Source organism: Passer montanus, unplaced genomic scaffold (assembly GCF_014805655.1).
Source record: "Passer montanus isolate IOZ18808 unplaced genomic scaffold, ASM1480565v1 scaffold55, whole genome shotgun sequence".
Classification (NCBI taxonomy): domain Eukaryota; kingdom Metazoa; phylum Chordata; class Aves; order Passeriformes; family Passeridae; genus Passer; species Passer montanus.
This window is the reverse complement of record NW_024370485.1, coordinates 2,942,461-2,966,125: the sequence shown is the minus strand read 5'-3', so window position 1 is coordinate 2,966,125 and position 23,665 is coordinate 2,942,461. Positions and strand designations below refer to the sequence as shown.

Here is a 23,665-nt window from a genome sequence, read left to right as displayed (position 1 = left end):
TTATGAAAATCACAAGTGGTCCCAAGGTGCAAGTGAGGATCTACAAAGCAAGTGATTTGTCTTACAACACCTAACCCTGAGTTTCCTCACTTAATGTAACAAAGTGTCACTAAAAAATTATGAAGTTACTGTGCTTCAGGTTTTTTCTTTTGAACAGCAAACCCAGAGACTACCTAACTCCCAAGTGAACTCCAGCACAGTTCTGGGTGCACAGGGCCCTTTGCAGACTAATCCATCAAGGTCAAGGAGAGTGTAATCATTGCTCAATGATTTTCAGAGTTTTGTTAGGTGAAACATTAGGAGTTCTCCAATAATGTGGAGAGATTGAATACATTCATTAGCTATGTGCTGTCTATTCCCTCTCCCACCTATCTTAGTCCAACAGGTCTAAGCTTTGTAGACCAGAATCACCATACTGACCTAACCTATTACAGAAGTTTCAGATACTTCTCAGAGCATTAAACAGATACCATGTTCCAGATACCAATGAAATTTGTATCTTCTATCACTATCTGACACAGAACATTCTCTGTGTGTGTTCCAAATAGACAAACAGGTGCTGTTTAACCGCTTTAAAGTACGTTTTTCTAAATTGAGGCCCTGGAGACAGTGAATTGAGGCAAAGAATATACCTCTTCAGTATAGATCAGCTGCATCAGAATAATGACTTATTTTCTCAAGACACCACTCCACTTGCAGGTACTGTGCTTCAATCATTAGCACCAGAAGAATAATTCTTCTGAAAGCAGATCTGATGCATTAGAATAATGACTTATTTTCTCAAGACACCACTCCACTTGCAGGCACTGTGCTTCAATCATTACACCAGAAGAATAATTCTTCTGAAAACAGATTTGGGGCTTCTGGCATCCAGGTTACCCAGGGAACAGAAACATTAAGACAAGTGGTTGTTTTCTCTAAAAGCAAAAATGTTACACTTTTTTGAAAGTTCTGTTCTTGAAGCACAGGAAGTCTCTCCAGGTACCATGTGGCAAAAAAATGTTTTCATCACATTTCTGAGTCACAGTCTTAGGTCTGAGAAAGAAAGGGAAAAAACCCCAATAACAACAAACAATCCACTCTGAACATGTTCTTCACCATTTTATTTCTTCAGTACTTCTGGGAAAAAATTAAGAAAAAGCAATATAATCTCCTGGAATATCTAAGTGCCCTAACACTTCTGTCAGTGAAGTAACCAGAAAATACAAGAAGACCAAGCTCACCCACCATACAGATGCCTGAAAAGGGTTAAATAGTTTGTGGATTAGCAGAGGTTGGAACAAAACTCTCATCTTCCTCTCCCTTCCTGATGAACCATCCCTTTTGAAAGCCCTGCTTATTCAAATACCATAAATTGACTGAAAACCAACAAAAAAAAAAATCAGAGTCCAAACCAATTAACACGCAAAGCTTTTCCACACTGTGGGTTTAAGAGATAACTATACCCTGTGCTGACAGAAGTCAGAGTCAAGTCAGCTTGCTATCCTTCTCCAGGCTATGAAGGATTCCCAGTCTTCAGGGCTCTGAAAGCAACCTAGGGAAGGCAGCCTAATCCTAAATGCCTCTGGCTCATGTGGAGCACCCGACCCTTTCATCTTCTATTCTCTGTACAGATTCCTGCCATACCACTGGCTGCTGCACCAAACCTCCCCCACCGCTGAGCAAAACCCAGAAAGTGGAATAGGAATGTTGCTTTCCATTCCCCTCGAGGCTAGCCAGGACCAGAGACACTGCAACAACCTACTAGTCACCCTCACTCCCAGTAGCAGACATTGGAATGCTACTGCTACCCTTTGAAACAAGGAAATAAGGCAATAAATAACCCTAAAACAATCTCTAGAGGTCTTGTAGCACACACAGGTAACTGTGAAACCACACAGAAAAATCTTTCCAAACCTAGTTAAACAGATCAAGGCAGGTAAGCTACCAGGGAATGATATTCATATCAACAAGCATTACAAAAAAGTCAGCCACAAGGTATCTTAAACTAGGCAAAGAAGAGCTGGGGTAAGCCTCTAGACTGTCAATACTGCTGAAAATACAGCATAGCTAGAATTGTTCTTGGAAAGGTAAACACTCCAGCAGACCTCATAGCAACTTTCCCATGCTTGGAAAACACAGGCAGAGCTGCCATTCTTCAGCTCTGTACAACAAAGCAAGTCAAGTCTGAGATTTCCAAGGTTTAGACATCATCCAAGCAGTGGTCTGACACAGACATCACCTCTTTCCAACAGAAAAGAAAATATCCACATAGATTAATCACTACCTCTGAACCACCATCAGACCAAGGAAGGTCACCTGTCCCCTGATGCAGAATTGCAGCTATTTGGGTATCTTGTGTCACATACTGATATACCTGGCAGGGACGAAGGACAAGATGCAGGCACATGCACTATCAAGTGGTTTAACTGTTGTCTGTAAGGGAAAAGGACTTCTTAAGTCTCCTTACAACACTGCCAAAGACACTGTTTCTGATTCTATGTAGACAAGATTTCTTTCTAGGGAACAGTAACTTTGGTACAGGTAAGTCAATAGCTTGTTTAACAAAAATACAAATTAGTGCTTGAGCTAACAAGGAGCAGGCAACAGATGGAAAGAAGTAATAAAAGAAGGAAAAGTGTAATGAGGTTTATGGACAACATTCTGCCATGTAAAATACAGGTGGAGCATCTGTTCTTGACCATATGGCAGATCCAGTCTTTCTCTAAGGGAAGTGAGATCCTTTAGAGGTCCAGCTTCATAGATTTTTATCTTCTGGATGCAGCATTCATCTCAGAGTAACACACCTGCAGTATGGCTGTATTTCTGCAAGACCTGCCACATCTTCAGCAAATTGCCACCAACACCCTGCCACCAGTCCACTTCAGCATGTCTGTGTACTCATCCTTCTCCATCCCAGGCTTTTACAAATATAGATTAACTGATCCATCACATTAGCTGACCCCTGTGCTCTGCCCTGCATGGCACCATGTTTTAGCAACCTTTATCAGCTTTCCAACACTAAGTTTGTTGGAAGACACTAATACAGGTCAGTGGATGGAGATTTTTCTCTTCCCACTCTGGGAACCTATATCATAGTCCTCCTATGCTTGGAGGTGCAAGTGATAGCAAGGGCAGGTAAAAAGCAGAACTCAAACTGAGACTAATGAGAATTTTAAAGCATGATTTTATTATATCTGGACTTTGCTCAAAAATGTGATGCTAGTGACAAGACCTAGGGGGAACAAACACCTTAATCATTTCTAGGCATCAAAAGATAAAGGAGTAGTAACATTCACACAGGCACACCAAATCAAACTATTACACCCTTTAAACCTTACAAAGTATGCTCCCTCATAAAACCCAGGTAACAAAGAGGAAGAAAAGCACAAAATACCTCCACACCTGAACCTCTCCAAGCATCACACACACCACACTGGCTGTGAAAAACCTCCTCCCAGAACCAGAGATATGCACAATGCATTCAGAGATGCATATTTAGAAGTCTTCAAGTGATAAACAGGTAGCAGATAATATCCACAGTTCTCTGATTGTCAGTTGTATAACGTGGAGTGAAATAGGTCTATCCACTTGCTTTCTTTTATTCCATGAAAAGGCAACAGATGTACTTAATATTTCCTGACAGTGAGTTTTATTAACAAAATAAGAATATAACCAAACAAGTCTTGCCAATAAAGCTACCACTGACCATCACACTTCAAAATATAGGTTATACTAAGCTTGATCCCCCCCAGCCAGATTGTGCAATTGGATTTTAAGCTGGCTTTTGTTAAAAGTCTCTGTCAAACAGTACACATACCTGCCCACCCACAGCTATCTCAATTCACAGGCTCATCATTGAGATGGAAAATTTGCTACCTCGGTTTTCCTTGCCTGCTTCTCTGAACCTCATGCATTCACACCAGCCTGTTCTTTATGTCAAATTTAGCTCTCACCAGACTTTTTGTATGGTTCTTCAATCCACTACTGCAGGAGAGAGCTAGTCACCTGAACACAAAAGCTGGTACCAAGTAGTGTCTGTAAGCAAGGACAATAATGCCTTTTGATAGCAGTGAGTTGTTGTTCTCCTACAGTGTTTTGTCTGCAACCTTGATTTGTGATTTCAACAAGAGTCATTATCTCAGTCAGCACTCACCTTGCATCATACTCCTGTAGGCTGTGTCTGTGATGGCATAGATATGAGGGGGCATTTCATGTCTCTTTTTGCCTTTGTACATCTCCACTATTTCTTCCGAGTATATGGGCAGGTTCTTGTAAGGATTGATTACCACGCAGAACAGGCCTGAATAGGTCTGGAAAGAAAACACCCCAGCAAATAGAGACAGAAATTAAAAATGCTGTATACTTGAATATTTTAACAGTACATTACTTGAAAAAACAAACAAACCAAACAGTGCTTTTTTAAATTACTTCCAGTGATGCCATGTGGAATGTTTCCCACTAGACAATATTACAATCTGAGGAACAGCCAAAGTCCCATCACCTTGACCAGTACATAATTCTTCCAAGTGTGCACTGAACACCAACTGACCCATTAGCCACACTGATATCACTGGTCTGCTCCCCAGCTAATTAACAGTCCACTAGGACTGGCTTTTCTTCCTTTCAAAGCTCCTATACTCAAAGTCAAGTGCCATTTTATTATATAATGTAGGTGCTTAGCTCCAAAATGCATACATTTTATGTTGTGTCTCTGGCTTGATATGGATTTATCTGGTAAATGATCACTAAACAAAATAGAACCTCGAGCGAAAATAGTTACTAAAAGGAAAAATACGACCAGCATAGTCCTGAGAGGTTTTCAAAACCACTGGACTATGCCCAAGGCAGTGCTATCCTGTTCTGAATGGGAAGCAGGATTAGATGGCCTCCTGAAGACCCTCCAAGCCTGAACACTTTCATGATTTGTAATGTAGCACGTATTACTAGAACTAGATTCAAATTTTAAGGTCAGCAATGTATAGTATGTTCAGTATGAACGTTTAGAATGCTCAGTATTATTCTGAACCAGTCAAAATAGAAAACAATTCTTAAGTAGTCCATGCTAAAAGAGTCAGCAATATATGCCAAAGTTTACTTCTAATTCATATCAAATGGTTAATTCATTATCTATGACAGCAAACTTCCATTTCTCAATTGGTTTCCACTGGCTTAAATTGCACAGTTCTGAGGGAATACAACTGTTAAAACACTTCCAGTGAAAAAATTAAGCTTCTTAAAAAAAACCCCACAAATCCAAACTTTGAGTTCTGAGTACCAAAAAAAAAAAACCAACAAATTTTTTACTTGCAAAGGGAATAAGAAGAGCAGAGGCTTCTTAGATATTTCCTAGACATTCTAAGAATAGCATTCCAAGCCCTGCTCCTGGGGCTTAGTGCTATCCTAGCTCCCTGTCAACTTTAGAAGCAGCTGTTTGAAACATCTGGAGATAAGCAGCTTTCTACAGCAACTTGCAGTGCTACCAGAAGAGAGTACATTCGGCAATTTTTATTTCTATTGCCAAGATATCTTCTGTTGTTTGCTCAATGAAAAAAAGAGTGCTTTGGAGTGGTAAAGAGTTCTCCACAAGGAGCACAGAGAGTACTTAATCAGATTTAGCTCCTTAGCTAAAGGTAAGGATTAGACTGCAGGGTGAAAATAGCATCTACTACACAGTTTCTGGTAGTAGATGTAGATTATGTCCAAACTTTCTACATGCTGGCTTAACACTAAGTAACAAGCCCACTGTTACATGCAGCAGATTCAGATGTCCTCCAGGAAGTAAATTTTTCATAGATATTTAAGGTTTCTTTCCCACATCACAGTGTAAACCATCAAGATATGTTTCCAGACCTACTCTTTGTTTCCCTCCTTTTTTTCCATTCATTTTTTAAAATATTTGAGGACTATTTGAATGGCTTACAGAAAATACAAAATGTCTTTCCTAAGTGGAAAACTATGAAAGTTGGCTAAAAACCTTTTGGCACAGCACTTCTAAAGTTCCAGGAAGCTAAGCTTCTAGTCAGGTTAGGTTTCAGGTAGTGCTGGAAGGGAGCAGTTTAAGGAGTTTACAGCAACCAAGCCAGCAATGTCAGTTCCTTTTGCCTCAGTTTTAGTTCTCCATCAAGTCAGACAGCACTTGCACAGCACAGAATAAAAGCTTGAAGGCTGGGTGATGCTTTCCTGACCTTTGACTACACCAGTGGAACTCAGAGTAGGACAGAGAGACAGAAATGGGTCAATGCAAGAGCAGCATGTTCACAGTGCATGCAAGTCCACAAGGAAGGTAGAGCTTTCTTAGCTGTGTATGTGTGTCTCTTCAAGGCTGTGACTGCTGACAAATTAGAGTGGTTGCTTTTCAAGTAAACAGAGTTCAAGTCTAAAGCCACCCTAGGGATGAGAGCAGCAGTTTAGAAAAGGGAACACATTAATTTCACTTAGAGTGATGAAGCCATGAAGCAAGTATGCAAGAAGAAGCTACCACCTTCTTCCAGCATTCTGCTTGCCAGGAGAAATACCTAAGGGAAGTTTCCGAGCAGTAAAATGACCTCAGCTGTGTGAAGGGATATTTTTGTCTAATAAAGATGGGCAACTAATTATGGCTGGGATAAGAAACTGAGTAAGACCACCATGTCATAACTGCTGGTTAAGCCCACTGACAGTTTCATATAGGAAGCAAGTTGAGTTGTATGAATAAGCAGAAGCTGCCAGCCCTACCACAGAGAAGACAAGAGTTATCTTCATCTTATTGAAGTACAAATAAAGACTCATATGCATAAATCACTGAATTGAACCCAAGGTTCCAATTCAAAGGCTCATTTATTATAAGCATAGCTGATTTGGAAATATGTACTTTATCTCAGACATTACTATCTCAAAATAGAATCCTGGCATTACCTTTCACTATTTCAAGTGACACACACGCCAAACTGGAACTAGTTTTATTTTTCTAACTGCTAAACTAACTCTGAAGAGTTGAAAGGACCATCTGCAGCATGGCACAAAGCTGACAGCATCAGAAAATTTATTTTCCAGTAACAGTTAACTTCAATAAAATAACTGGAATGCGTAAGATTGGCTTTTGAGTTTCACACTGAATACAAACAAAGCAGTTCAGGTAAGCAAAAATTATTCACAAAAGCTGAAAATGATCTTTTGATAAAGGATTCCAAATAGAACGGGTTAATATGAAAGACAGTCTCTTAGCAAGTCACCTCAGTGCAGAACCAAGCCACACATAAAAACAGCAAAATGGTGTTTGGAGTCAAGTTCTTAGTTCTTGAATTGTTTGACACTCCTCACTCAAAATTTGCCTGCACCAGCAATAAGATTTCCCCCTTTGTATTACAGGTTAGAAAGACAGAAAAATAAAGATAAATAAAAAGTAAAAAAGAAAATAACTTATAAAAACACACAGCCCTGCTGCCAAATAAGAAAGAAAGGAGAAGAACAGAACTAAACTATGCCTTCAGTCTTTCCAGAGCCATTTATGCTGGAGATGCACTGCGTCTACTCCCTTTCTTCAAGCGGATTAATGATCAACTAACAGCCACTCCAATGAAAGTATTTTAAGCCTTCTCATTAATCTCCTGACTTGCTGAGAACTGCTGACAGGTGAGATCAGTCCATTTCACAAGTGCACAGGAACACAGTTTTGGCAAGACTTAGATTCTGTAATAGAGAAACACTATGCAAGGTTTGCTTGGTTGAAGGGTGTGGGGGTTTTTTACAAAAAAATCTTACGATCTTCTTACAATCCAATCAGAAGAACTCAATTTATTAGTCACAGACCATGTCTGAAATTTCAGATAGTATCTTGCAAGATATGTGAAACAGCCCATTGCACAGCATACAACAGACCTTGAGACACTGCTGAATTATTTTCAACAATTATTATAAAATGTAGCAGTGTTTCCTACTCTAAAAATGTTACATATGGATCTTGCATATCCTATTTCATCTGAATACCAAGATTTTTCCATCTGAGAGTAGATTTTGACCAACAGTGGAAGGAGTTGTTAACTACAAAAATAATAAGCTACATCAACCTCCAATCACATTAGCTCTCAAATTTTGACATCAGACTGTGGAAGTCAGACTAAATTTTTATCAGCCTTGCATCTTTCAGATAGTCTCTGATAATTTCTCCAAGAGTCATCTGTATGCTGTCATGCCACTCCAGAAGAGCAGACACAGCACTAATAAGTCATAAATTTCTCCCTTGTGCTCTCCCTAGTCCTGTTTAACCTATCACTGCATACAAATTTTATATTACTGCTGAGTTTAACAACTCATTCTAGAACTGCAGAGTATTAATAAAGCAGAAACCAGCACGACCAACATCTGCTTGCTAAACATAGGCAACATGAAGGGGAAAATCAGAAGGGAACTGAAGAACCAGGTCAAGGTTCCAAAGTCTCCTTCCCCACCTTTCCCTATTTATTGCCTTTGGTATTCAGTGAAGTGGTTGCTACCTGCTCCATTGGGAATGACCCTTGGTCCCATAAATGGTATCTGTTATCTACACAGCAACAAGAAGCAGGAATCTCTGCTCTTGTCCATTTGAGGACGGAAAGAAAACCAACATTTCCTATCTGTAAGTACATGCAGGCACACATGTTTCTTCTCTAGGAAGATGCTCTGAGATCCACACAAAAAGCTTGGCACTAGCGTTCTTTCCCACTGAAGCTCCAGACATGGAAAACACATTTCAGATGCTGGGTGGATTGGGACTGTGTTTTTATTATTATTATTTGGTTAGGTTCAGATCAGACTCGCTGTTTACCACTATCCAACTGCTCTTGTGTCTTGCTAATAAAGTTAAAAGGCATTCAAAACATCCTGCAAACAAAGACGTTCAAACATTAAAGCCAGATTTACCATAGCATTCCTTAAAAGCTTCAACATTAACTAGAGGGGGATTGGCATAATTTAGTGAAAAAATTTTAAGTAGAGGGAAGAAGGTAAGTCACATGATGAGTTGTATATAGGGGCAATGAAAGGCTAACATACACATTTAGGAGCAAAGCAATTACATTAAGTTCACACACTTTGCAATCAGGAACTCCTACCCCAGCAGACAAAATTACTTACATAGATCAGTCCTGAGTAGTATCTCTCCTTCAAGTTGTGAAGCACAGAAGCTTCATTCAGGCACGTCAGCTCTGCCATATCTTCTACTTTAGAGAATTTGGGGGGGTTCATCTTCTGGATGTCATCCTTATTTACTTTCACTTTCTTTCCATTCTCTGCCAGTTCCACGATGGCTTCATCTCCTACTTCTTCCTTCAGGCTAGCTGCCTCAAAGCCATTCTTCTCTGAGGGAACCCATACCAGCTTCTTAGCTGCCCAGTCAGCCTGAGTCAGGGGGTTATTGATGATGTTTTTGTCCACATAAAGGTACTTATCTGCGTCCCTTTGCGACATTGTGGTTTACAGCTGGGGACCTGTGAAGAGAGGATGAAGCAAAGAAAAAGGTTATTTTTAAAGCCTCAAATTGCCTTGCAACTTCTCAAGAGGCAGACAGGCACATGCTAAGTACTCTGAATCCCTGGTCATTAGAGCATGCCTCTCCCTCCTTTAATTTCATGTTAGTAAGCACTGCTAAAGTTGTCAAACTTCCAATAAGGCCAAGGTTTTGCTTGCCAAGAGTATGAAAAAAACCAAACTAGCAAGCAGTTTATAAAAAAACCCAAAACCTACAACAAAACACTGTCCGTTAAGCATTTGGAAGCCATTATTTGGCAGAAAAGAGGAAGCACATTAAAGTGGCAAGCAACAAATGATTTGTGCCAACCCTCATAGCATCAGACACTATGTCAGTAACATTCAGGTCAATATTAACCCTTCACTGCTCTATTGGTAGAGATATTGGCTCAGAAATAAAATCATAAATGTGTAATCAACACTTTTACTTTGTATCTCCTTACTCTGACAAGCTATACATCAAAAAAACACAACTTCTCAGAAATGTCAACTACTAGCCTAAAATGTGAGGTGTGCTTTGCTTCTAAAAGATAGCAGCAATTTGCAGAGACCAGTTAAGACTGATATTAGATACTTTCCGTCACCAGTTTAGCAGTAATACCCAGCCCACCAGTTTCTATAATTTTTTTCACTAGATAATGTTCAGTAGCAAAATATCTCCAAGATAGTTACAGAAAAAAATCAGGAAATTTTACAGGCAAATATCTTCTAATAACATCCTTCTATGAAGCTGTGGTCAGATAGAGGCAAGAATTTCATCCCTACAAAAGGGAGACTTAGGCTGTATACTTGAAAAATGGCACCCCAGATTTAGTGCTTCATCAAAACCAGAACACTACCGCTAGGGATTTTCCAGTTTATAAGGCAGCAATTTTATTAGTGCCATTCAGAAGTCCTTTCAATCAGAAAAGGACTGCATGCGTCAAGGCTCATTAACCATGTAACAGCAGCCTCTTTACAAGATCCCATAAACATTACTTCTCGAATTCTTCCTCACAAAGATACCAGTGTCCTCAATATATGTTTCTCATAGCTTGAATAGAAACTAGAGCTCTTTACCACCTAAAGAACAGGAAATGAAAATATGAGTACTTATGTCCTAGAAGGCTATCAGGAGCTATATGGATAGCTTCTCTACAGAATTCATATTTACAAACCAGCAGGCAAATCAAGTACACGAAGTCTGACTACGCACACTGCAGACAAAAAAGTACTGAAAGCAGGACAGAAGCAGCTCAATTCCCAAAACATGCATGAGAGCAACAATAGATGTAGAGTCCCAGCATTAGCAAACCGTGAATGAAGCCAGAAAAACATCAGCCATAATAATGATGGGCGCCAATGCCCCACCAGTCATTTGTAAGCGTGTAGGGAAATTCCTTTCAACAAATGTATCACTCTAAGTGGTATGTAACTTTGTGCCAGAGACTGTATGGATAGCTGTATATTCACAGTCAAAAATTCTTCAGCAAAGAAAGAGAAAATCACTCTATAAATAATCACTTCTTTAGCTTGAGTTCAAAATCTTTGTCTTAAGCCTTACAGGATATGCCAAGCAGCTATTCCACACCTGACCTCATCTTTCCTTCCCCACGGTCACTGACACTTCCACCTCAACCACAATGGTGATTCTCAGCAGAGCAACTCCTCTTTTTCATATTATTCCTGAAAACTAGAATTTAGTGGATACACGACAAAGAGATTTGTTGTAAAGATAAGATGCAGCAGTCTGGAGGCTGCCATAAAAAACTTGAGCTGTCAGGAAAGCTCCAAGACCATCCCATAACAGCAAGCCTGACAGAGTATATAGCAAATAAAGACCAACAATTCAACAAAAAATATTAGGTTTTCATGACACTGCAGAGTATCATCTGCAGGTTGTGATCAAGGGGTTAAAAAAGGGAGTGGAAGGAAAGAGGGGAAAAAGAAAAAAATAAGAAATAAATATTCAATTGTGTTCAGAGTTGTATCAGGTTTGGCAAAGCAACAGCTGTGCTCTACCCTCCATTACACAGCTTCCTGCCTATGCACTCCCAGAATGTAACCAGTTGCCTTTTTTGGCTATAATCAGGCAGGACAGAGGCACTATGCTTCAGCTAAATTCAGTTTCATCATTTCCTGAGGAATCCAAAGTAACCAGCCATCTGAAGTGTCCTACATTACACTGAAACACGGTCCTCACTTCCTCGCTGCTAGAGTACACGCATGCATTCAGAACATCTTAAGATACAATCTAGGATAAAGACTAATAAAGACTTTTTTGGCTAAGGAGTAGATAAGACCACAAGAAATCTTTCAAAGGGTATCCCCAGTCAGTCCTAGATCTGAAGAGAACTAAGGAAATTAAATAGTTACAGAGAAGTTAATCAAATTCCTTGCAGGAAGAGAACCCCAAATTATCTCACATACTAAAAGAGTGCATCTTCAGCCAGTAACAGATCATTCTAGAGCATCTATACCTTTTTATTTCCAGGGCTCAAAACAACTTGCACAGTAGGAGGAGAAATAGCCTAATACAGCTATTCTAAAATCTCACCAAACAAGATATTCAAGATATTTTTAATACACTAAATATATATTAATATAGTATAATCTATTGTATATATAAATATATGCATTTCATATAAGTTTTAATATTTTAAGTACTACCAAATAGTACTGAGGAGATTCCAAAAGGGCCTGCACCTCAGACTTGAAACAGACTTGAAAATCTCCTTATTGCATGGCAGCAGCAGCCCTTTTATCATCACCTTAAACTAGCTCTCCTGTGCTCCAGAACAGAATCCTCACGTAGCAGAAGTAAAAGAGAGAGGCTCAAGCTAAGCTAACATGGCATTAGAGCTATTCTCGAGGCTGACTTCGAACCCACAGGGCGTCTAAACTAGCAATACCACAAACCAACCATTAATTTCTCTTCTCCACAAGAACAGTACCAGAGGAATCAGATTCAGCAAGTTCCATCTCATGGACTCCTAAACTTATCTTCCTAGCTTATGCTGCATTTAACTGGGCATTTCTAAAAATCCCTTAAAGTGGTCAAGGAAGGAAGCAAGCCCTGTAAGCTCTTACAGCAGCTCACAATGAATGCAAATCATTGCTGTTTTATGAACAAATTAGGAAGCAATTTGTTTGCCTGGTAGTTTGCATTTGGGGTGTAGATAATTATGTAGGACAAGGACATTTATCTTTACATAGCTATTGTGCAACTGCCAGATGAGAATACCGTTAACAATATTCTTTTTGATGCCTGTCTATAAGCAAGATGACCAAAGAATACAGAAGGAAGACAGACCATCCTTGTTTTGACTTTAAATGTCTCCTTCCTAGTATTGTTTCCAAAAATGACATACACTACAATCACTTCCCTGTTAACCCAGTATGTTCCCTTATTGTGGTTCACAGCAGTCTGGGGATGAGGCTGGTCAGACTTTACTTGTTTTCCATTATTTCAGGGTCCAAGAGACATTCTTTGCCATTTAACTAACTACATAATTGCCAGAAAGATGCCATACAGTCACAGATGGAGACAAAACAATCTCTACAGTCATGAATAGGATGGGACCAAGACATCAGCATGTAGTGCAACCTTAAAAATAATACCAACTGCCCTGTTGACAAACATATTTCCCAGCAGACAGATTCTTTTGAGAGGAACAAGTCAAACACTGGATTTAACTTGACATGCATTCCCTTTGAATTAGGCAGAATTACTTCAAACCCTCACTGAAATACAGTCATATGGACAGAAGTTTGCCTTAGTCTCCTGCAATTTCATAGCCTTAAGGCTTGAATTATAAGACACTTCACACACTCTCTACTTAAAGCAGCATCAAGTGCTTCCAATAAACCTGGGAACAAACACTTTATCTAGTTTGGAAAGGTCTAAAAGCTATTTCTATTGTAAGGTCCCTTTCTTTCAATTACAAGTGTTTTGCAACTGCTAAAAGCAAAGAACAATACCTACTTGCAATTTAATTTTCAATAACTATTTGTATTACATCCCCCATTCCTCCCAGACTTTTACTCTGTCAGCAGCCACAGAATTTCCTGGGAGTGAGCCACTGCTCCATTAGATAAGCTCGGGCCTTACTAAACTATGGAGCTTACAGCTGCAGTAGAGTTAGAATTCATAAGAATTCTATACTTATTTCATAAGAGCATTACTGCAAGTGTTAAAGCATCACACAAGTATTAGAGCACTGGCTGGGCAAGGAAACCCCTCCAGTCTGAGTTACCTAAACCATCATTAAAGTAGGGATCCACACACTGTTCTTTCTTGGCTTCAGCCCCTTTCCTAGCAAAGCTGCATTACTACACTAGAATTGACAGTTTTATTCACACACCATTTCATTTCCCTACTTTAATGAATTATAAGAAGCTTGTGGAGTACTGTGCTACACAGGATGCAAAATAGCCACATACATGCACTGAATCCTTGGCAATTCATGCCACCACTTCAGAACTTTGCTGTAAGACTGAGCCTGCATGAAAACAGACATAAGTGGATAATTACTGGCAGTTTTCTTCTGTTTCATATCCACCAGTAAGACACTGTTACAAATTTTCTGTGATTTCATATTAAACAATCCTCCCACATGGTTTGCCTAGTGGCCTCTCTACTTACAGTGCAAGAGGAACTACCCTAAAGGGTGACAAAAAGAATGAACAATAAATAGCAAGCATATTTAGACTACAAGTTAATTTCTCTTTCTTTAAAGAGTTCACCTTTTAAAATCAGTTCATGAATACAACTTTGCCACCACTTTCTAAACTATCTTACCTTTAGCAGGAGGTTGCCAGAGGGTGCAATACGAGTTCATGAATACAACTTTGCCACCACTTTCTAAACTATCTTACCTTTAGCAGGTTGCCAGAGGGTGCAATACAAGACAAAAGGCCATTTCACAGAACAAAAGGAACGTACACCATTTCTATAGGCAAGACAAGACTTTTGCACTAGGACATTACAGCACTACTGCTCACTCATGGGCTTATTTTAGGTACAACTAAGTTGTACTCAGTGAAGAAATTTGATTATTTGTTTAAATAATTTAACATTAAAGTAATCTGAGAAACTGCTAATGATTCCAACTAAGTTTGGTCAGAAACATTCCTATGATGGGAATCGTTACTAAGCTATGATCTGAACAGCTAATACTTGCATTATTCCTGCACTTCAACTATTTCATTTTCCCTAGCCAGCTGAATGCAGTTCCACAAATTAGATTTAGGAGCAGCTAGAACTAGTTTAGACTAGTTTAGACTAAACTAGTCTAAAATAGACTTTAGTGGCCAGGCTAGCTACAGTGACCATGAAGTGACAATATAGAACCCCTAACCCAATAAAAAACTTCCTATAATTCCCTTGTATTCACTAAGAAACTGTTCATATCTCATTTGTTTAGGTTAGAGTGACACTTCACAGCTCCAAGTGCCAGTATATTTATGGAAAAGAAAACTGTAAAGTTTGTTAGCCCAAACTGCTCCAATTTGTAAGCAACACCTACATAAAAACCAGAGTTTAAATCACTAAGGGTGAGAAATGAATCACAAGGAGGCAGAGGGAAAGGAGAAGTAAAACTGGCAGGAAGCTGAACTGATGGACAGGTTATAGCTGCTTATTTCTCAAGTTCAGTACATTGAGACATGCCAGTGCTTGGTGCTTCAGGCTGAATGCAAGAATCACGAATTTCAGTTATCCCAGAGAGAATATAACACCAGGAAGTACCTGAGCTCGCAATTAACACCCCCTCACAGGCAGCCCCCCACGCTCAAGGCACCGAGCTGCACTAACCCTTTGCATTCAGAATGCTGCCATGCAGACTCATTTCTTCTATTTCAGCTTTATTTGGGATTCATAATGACTGCTATTAGGCTTACTGTAGTTCCCTGCTTCCCTCTCCAGTCACAGTCTGACGCACACAATACATTGTTGAAAGATTTATTTCACAACTGGAATGCAGTTTGCTGGCAATTATTGTTGCATATTCAGTTTGACTGTAGTGCTGCCCAGACTTGCCAGCTATCCTGTTTATTACTGTAAATTAAACTCAAGGTAGAGCACTAAAGTGCCCTCTCTGTATGTGGGGCTCTAAGAACCTAGAGGGGGGAGTCTAATTATCTAATGTGTAAGTGATGCTTCTATTGCACAGAAGTGACCTACTGGCCAGACTACAGGTAAGACAAAAGAAAGAAACTGAAGGCATTTCTGCATCTTCCAAGTGGCCTAAAGGTACCCAACATACATCCTCAGAAAAATGAGCATGGAATAAATGTTTCTTCATGTCCAGCCCTCTTCCTCAGCTGCCAAGCACCACTCTGGTATGTGTGAAGCAGCACTTGCACATATGCTACTGTGACAGCTGACAGAGGGGGTTTGCTCTGGCAGCTGGGACTGCCCATGGTAAAATGCAAAGGCCACAAAGCCACGTACAAGCAAGACACATGTCACTTAATAGTCACCTTTTCTCTCCACTGGCTTCAAATACAGCAGGACTGTGAGAACAGTCCTACAAGCACAGCACACGTGCATTTAGCAAATAGTAATGCCAATCTGAAGAGGCTACTTTTGGGTACCAAAGAGTGAAAACAGGATAATGCAGGCTTCACCACGGGCTACAGAAGCACAGGAACAATCTTGGGCAACCACACTGCATGCAGTAATTAACCACTCTAGGTTACAGGCAAATAAAGCCAGGCATAGCTTCCCTAAGTTAATGCTAGGGAGGGTATGCTTGCCTCTATTTTAATTGCACCTTATGAGTTCAGGGAGACATAAAGACTACTACACCACCATGTAGATGGCACCAATACAGTTAATCAGCTCTATGAAGCCTGTGCACGCTGTTTAAACACACCAAACACTGATTTAGGGAGGGGGAGGGTAGCCTTCTGTTGATTTCAAGTCCAGTCTTTAGCATGACAAAGCCAGGCTGGCTGCCACCCAACCCCATTCACTTTGAATAAATATTCAAAGTTTACAATCCTGCATAATACACTTTCTGCAACTGTTGTTTCTCATTAGTGGAGTACAGTACATGCCTTCTCAGCAGAGGAGAGAATTCCTCTTACAGAGACAGTGTGCCCACAAGGAAAACATTCCAGGGGGAGAACACATTCTTCGTGACCACTCAGCAAAGTAATCCCACTTAAGGAGACAGCTGTAGTTCAGAAAATTGCAGCCCATCCCTGCTGTTCAAGCTGTTTTGCTGGAAGACTTGTTTTCAGGAGGCATAATGGCCCGGGTAAGTTCTGATCAGGCATGCAGAGTTCCCTACGGACATTGCATGAGAGGGGGAAAGCGCTTAGGAAGTTTTAACCTTTGTTACCTCGGGGTCACTTTTCATTCCTTCCCTAATATTCTGATTTAAGGCTAAAAAGGGATCTGCCAAGAACTCTGAGGCACTGTGTAAGGTAACTCTACATACATCAATTAGCACTCCCTGTCATCTTTGTCGATGCCGGGTTTCAATTCACTGCAAGAGCGAACAAGGAATAAAACAATTACACCTGAATAGAGAGACAAAAAATGCAGTGCTGGTTCATCCTTTTAGATGCAAGTATTTAGCATTTACCTGGCCAAGATAAAGTCATCTTACAGGAACAATTACTCTTGCTAACATTAACTGACAAATTGCTTTGATCTCAGCATCAATATTACGAATCATCTTCCAGCTCATAAAGAAAAGAACAAAGCATCAGTGTAAATATGTCCAGTAAATAATTTTTTAAATTATTATTTTTACTTTGCAGCAGAGGTTTCTCTAAACACTTTCAGATCAACCTACTGTGCCAAACTAAGACTGTGCACAAGCAGCCTTCTGCTACATCTCATATTTTTATTATTGTTTCAAATCATTCTGCTGCACATTTACAGCAGTTATGGGGATGGCAAGCAAAATCCTGACACAGAGAAGTGTACCACCTCTACAGGGTCCAAGTTGGATTCTCAACCCTTCCAGCAACCCTTCCAGCAAGAAGACCTATATCTCTGTTTATGACAGTGATGTCTGAGGTAGAGGTCTGAAGAATGACTTTTTCTGGACATGAGAACACAGCAACTCTTACACAGAGAAGAAAAATCTACATAGCCTTTATGTTCCAGGATGTATAAGGAAGCCAGGTTGAAAGTATTTATGTTTTTTTAAATTTTTATTCGTATTATATTTATATTTGGTTTATAAATACTTAACCTCATAAATATAATGTTCAAGATAGTCTGAAAATCCAAATTGTGGCATTTCCTATTGCATACAAGGTCTGGCACAGCCTCTTAGCTATCCATTATAAGCATTGTTCTACAGAAAGCTCGTGGTGCGGTAGAGCACATGAGGAACACTCAAGTTTGTCTTCTGGTTAGCCTGCTCCCTCCCTGACCTGTGCTTTCTTCTCTCATTGGCAAATATATCAGCCTTTAAAAAGGAACAGCATTTAGGCATCGCTAATTTTAGAATTCACCCAACCGTGCCCTCCTGTCTGGATCTCCTGAAACACTGATTTTTGTGTTAGAGGAGAAGAAAGGACTCATCTTTCAATCTCAAATCGGTAAAAGCAAGGACACTTGAAGTAAGGACTTAGTCTAGACTATTACAATCATGGCTATATGGCATATACAATTTTATATATTCTGGCAATACAAGAAAATACTTTTTTGGAAAAAAAAGAAAATTATCTCCTTTTGACAGGTGACTGATATGACATTCCATGGTTCCCATACAAGGAAACAAATATAATTTGAAACTTTCCAATAAAGTTCTGCTTCCTGCCCTAAAAGGATAAAAAACAACATAAGGAAACACTGACCACAGAGTAGCCAAACTGTTTCATGTTTCCACCATAGTTAACAACATTGTCCAGCACCACATACACAGCAGGGCTGTGGTGCTGAGGAACTGGAACAGGCTGCCCAGAGAAATTATGGATGCCCCATCCCTGGAAGTGTTCAAGGCCAGGTTGGATGGGGCTCTGAGCAACCTGGCCTAGTGAAAGGTGTCCCTCATGGCAGGGGATTGGAACAAAATGATCTTTAAGGTCCTTTCCAACCCAAACCACCCTGTGACCCTTCTGATATTCTTCTCCTTATCTACATGAAGAAGAGCTGAACCACAACTGCAGCTGTACTTTTTCCTGACAGAATTAGCAATAATACAACATGGTGATACTTATCACTTAAGTCTACATCGAGTTTTTTGAGCACTAAAGAACTAAAATTTATTTATACAGTTCTGCCCATTAGGAAAAAGATTAGGATTTGCCACATAAAAGATTACCTCCCACCATGTGCAAGAAGAAGATAAACTGATTTTGCACATGTATATGTCAGTGATACACGGGCAATGCAGATAGCTTTTAGAAGTTACATTAATTTGCCTAATAAATTGGCAATCCTTATTTTATGACTAATACATCTTTCTCATCACATTTGTGTGTTCTCATTTTACTTTTCCCATCATATATTGCATTAAACTTGGAAAGGGCCATTAAACCAATTCACAATAATTTACTGTGTAATGAAATGTCACAGACTTTAGTGTCTGCTGTAAAGATTCATATTGCAACATAAACCAGTTCGCTCAGCTTTTATTGCCTGGGTTAAGTCACAAATCTTAAGGCACAATTTAGAGAGATTTTGTGCTTGTAGAGAAATCTTATTTGGTATTTATGCTCCTGTAAGAAAGAAGATTTACTTGGTCAGTAAGCAAACACATCCACTTGAAACACAACAGTTTCAAGAATCCAATTATTTAACTATTTTAGGTAGTCTACTGTATATCTGCATCCATATTTCCATTCACGTAAACAATTCTGAGAAGTCTGAATACATTACACTTGATATCAGAAAGGAATAAAAATCATTTCTATCCCCGAACAATGGAAAAAAGTGACGTCTAAACCACAACTATGAAGAACAGGATATATGTAAGTGGCATTCTGCTAAAAAAATAAAATTCCACTAATACATAAGAAATATTTCTTAGACTACTTCATATGCATTTACAAGCAAGAAGTAAAATTGTTTTCTGGACAGTTACCACAATGAGGAATTTACAAAATAAATTGCTGTTTCTGGTTATCTTCATCTCAAATCCTCCCCTTCTGACCTGTTTCACTCACTAACTGATAAACACACAACTATTCAACCTCACAACCACCCAAAGCAAAATGTCAATACCTTCCTCTACATTTTAAACTATGACTGATATAGCCAAAACAGAAGACTGAGAGTATTTTGTTTCATATACATTTAAAGAAAAGGTGCAAAAATCAATTTACCTTATAAACCAACTAGTTTCAAATCCTTAGCCAGCAACATTCTAATCCAGTTAACTGGTTTAATTTCAGATTTACACTCAATATTTCTTGTGAAGTTCTTTCAGCTAAACACCTTATATCTGTTCAAATATATCTAAATCCTAAGATAAGGTTTATTTTTCTTAAATTGATAGTGCATCAATGGAAATTACTTTGTTCACACATTTCAAAATAACTGATTTTATCAATTCTAGCACAGAAAGATTGGAATCTGTTGCACCAAATGGCAAAGAGACCTACATATAACAGTCCCTGTCAAAAAGAACTTACTAACAATTGACCTACAAACTGATACTACAGTTCTGTCAAGTCAGTCACATTTGGACAAAAACAGAAAATTGAAATTTGGCTGTAGGTTTCCTTTTTTTTTTTTTTCTTGAACATTTAAAACAATTATGTTACTAAAACTAACTGGGTTGATTGTTGACCATAACCAACTTCAACCAAAGTCAAACCTACTGCACCTCCAAGGTTGTGTAAAAGAGTCTAAATTCAAATGAACTGGTCAAATCTTGAGCTTAAAAGAACAACACAGGTGAATGTACTCTCATCACTACAAACAATAAAAAGCAAAGTAAACTATTACAAGAGCATGCTTTAAGTCTTAGATTTTAAACAGGAAGCTACCCAGCAGGAAAAAAAAACCCTCTGACTGCACACAACTGACAAAATAGAGCTGTAAAATTTCTCTAAACCTTTTTTTTCTTACAAGTCTGAACGCCCACTTTGCTTTCACGCAAATCAGAACTCCAGTTGTGTGCAGAGGCATATATCACAATGGATTTCCTGCCGAGACTCATTAAAATGGTAGCTCTTGATGAATGGAAGTATTCATCAGTTAAGAAGACTTCATGATACAGATTTTCAAGTTAAGTTTCCCTTTACATATTAATTATTAGCCTGAGTTTACTGAAGTTGCTTACCCATGTGGTTTTATTTACTGCTCTCAGTAAAGTCGGCATACATCCATCAGAAGAAATTTAAATTTCTAGTCATGAAGACAAGCAGAATCCAAACCCTATGAACAAAACTCTACAGGCATAAATTTCATAAATAGGTCATGAAGTCAAGACACAGCATACAGCATTACATTTCATTATACCTCTCTGCAACCAGCAGCAATACATTTGTAATACTTCTGCAAGAAATAATTTACAGTAGACAAAGTATGCCAGATCAATTTTCCAGTTTCCCTTTCACTGTGGTTAAAAAGGACATGACTTAGCAGTACTAGCTCCAGCAGTATCACACAACGAAATCCATCACAGCTCCATCACCAGAACACTGCAGACACTAGTGGTTCTCCAGACTCTTCAGGATGCTCAGAAAGGCAACATATTGTGATGAACAGTAACAGGCCAAGGGACCACTAATTGAAAATTGAGATAAGCCATTGCACTGAACACAACTGGGCTGCAGTGAGGTCAGAAACTGTTAAACCACTACAGTGGCCTAGGACTACAAGACAAATCGGTGTTGAGATTATTACTTCAAGTACTCTGAACAAGTTCTCACAGCCACTGAAGAGAAAAGCGAAGCGGATAAACCATAATTAAGACGAACTTGTAAATTGATGCATTTCATTTAGTTGGACAACACCCATTTGCATTAGCTTGCAGGGCAGAAGTTGCATTTGTGTTTTTGCTTCAGCATACTCTATTAAAATCAGGTTGCTAGTTTCCATCTCTTTCTACACTAGAAAACTCAATTAGAACCATGGTGTGGTTAAACTGAAAAGAAATTTAAGGTACAAGGTCACCGAGCCACCATTAAGTTAGAGTAACTGCCAGCAAAAACAATGCTGCTGTAGGCAATCCTCTGCTATTATAGTTTTGTTCCAACCCACAGAAGACTTAATGTCAGGCACACAATTTCTCTACTTAACATGCAAACAGCTCTGCCTCAATTATAAACTAAGAAAGCAAAGAGTAACGAGATATTTACACAAGAAATCAAAGAAAAAAATTTATGTTAAAGGGCATTGAGTGCACTATTAAGTCAAACAAACAAAAATACATTACATCATATACTGAGGATTAAGGTTTTGGACACCTTTTAGTAGACATGCACACTAATTATGAGCCCCTAAAATGCACTTTAGTCATCAGTTAGTTTCAGCATATTACCCAATAACCCAAAGCTACCACACAAAAAAGGAGATGTACTGTGGGGGATAACACAACCTTAGCTTTGACTTCCCCTTTCAGTAAACCTTGCATTAACTAGATGAGTTCCTGCACCTCCCATGGGCCCACTTACAATCTCACCCTATTACAGTCACACTAATCCATAAGCAACATCAATCTGGGCAAGACACAGGCCTAGGGATGGGGTGGAAGACTGAGAAGAATCAGCTCAGAAATCACAATACTTCTGACAAGTGTCCTGTCTCCTTTGTTCTGGACATTAACAGAACCAAATCTGAAATTTGGATATAGACAGACCAATCTCCCCATACAACTGAAGTGTATTTTCACAAAGCCAGTAGTACCTGCCCGTGAATAGCCTGACACACGACCAGCCCGTGAATTATTACTTGAAAACAGTCAGTACATTATTTTTAAAGCCCTTCCAAGATAACAATAGTTCTTGCTTTCAAGATAGTTGGTTGAAGTGGTAAATGCAAGGCTCGCATTTGTAGCAGATACATTTGCAGTGCTAAGTAATGTTGCAAAGAGACTTGAGCACCTGTGGCATCCAACTGCAAGGCAGTTTTCAACTTGAAGTGAGTATTAGAGCTACAACCAGCTACACAGCTTGAACACTCTCCAACATTTCGCATAATACCTAAATAACATACTAGAGAACAAACATTATTTTAGCTTCCTAAGTGAGAGATTTTTCTGTTCTCTTTCTTATGATTTTACTGGACAAGGTTGTTTTTATTTTCATTATTATTACTTTTTCATTAGATTCATTTAAAAGATTATGGTGTAGCTCTCACAAGCTATTTGTCTTCTTAAAACATTCTGAAACACATCAAAATATACCCAGAGGAAATAATGAAAAAAATCTTATTCTTTATCTCTTGAGATGAAATTATCATCTGGCAACTTTTTTCTTACAAGACTAACTTGAAAGAAAAAGAAACAAAGAAACAATTAAAAAAACAACCCAGGACCATGGTGGAAATAGCCTAACAATCTATGCAAAGGCCATTAAGAGGACTTCAGTTTCTCCACTCATTCTTTTGGGGCAGACAGAACCTGACTATTAACCTGACTTCTTCCTGTTTATACAGAAACAGACACAGGCTACTCAGCAGCACAAGCTCTTCTCCAGAGGTCACAAACACTTCTCCACAGGTCTTCCAAAGTCAGACCTTGGCTATGTAAGTCGAGCATCCAAGAGATAACACCAGATTCCAAAAGGAACCACGTCACCCAGCAGCTTGGTACCAGTCACACTCACTTTGACGTTTCAGGTCAGTAAAGAAGTTCAGATCCCCATTTTTACCCACTACTACCTATTTTGCTTCTGCTTTAGTGTTATAGAAAATTTTGCCTGCCCACCTCCATAAAGACAGTGCACACACTATGAGTAAGTGCTATAAACAGAACTATCAAGAAGTTGAACACATAAATTTCAGCAGTTCCACCTGATATGGAGCATCACAGAACAGCTGGATTATTTCCTTGTAGTTATTTTCACAAGGTCAGATTAGTATGAAGTTTTGTGTTTATACAGTTTGGGAAATTGTGATTAACAACTTCAAAACCCTTCTGTGCCACTTACATTTATCAATTGCTTTCCCCTCATTACAACTTTCTAGTTAATAAAAATATTTGTTTACCCCATTGAAACCTTGTGAGAGCACTAGAGATGCAGACAGTGCATCTATGAGTCAATAAATGTCTGCACCATGATTTTTGCTGCCATTTTTGCTGGA

The 23,665-nt window shown here is 39.0% G+C and overlaps 1 protein-coding gene across 1 annotated transcript in view; it reads right to left on the bottom strand.

Moving 5' to 3' along the window:
• The window catches only part of MYH9 (myosin heavy chain 9), a 71,819-nt gene that overhangs the window by 46,680 nt on the left and 1,474 nt on the right, over positions 1-23,665 (bottom strand). Inside the window, exons 2-3 of the mRNA XM_039725379.1 lie at positions 9,073-9,425; positions 4,136-4,292 (exon numbers count right to left, since the gene is read on the bottom strand). Of these exons, the coding sequence (XP_039581313.1) occupies positions 4,136-4,292; positions 9,073-9,405 (490 nt within the window). The 5' untranslated portion in view covers positions 9,406-9,425. The remainder of the gene's footprint in view (positions 1-4,135; positions 4,293-9,072; positions 9,426-23,665) is intronic.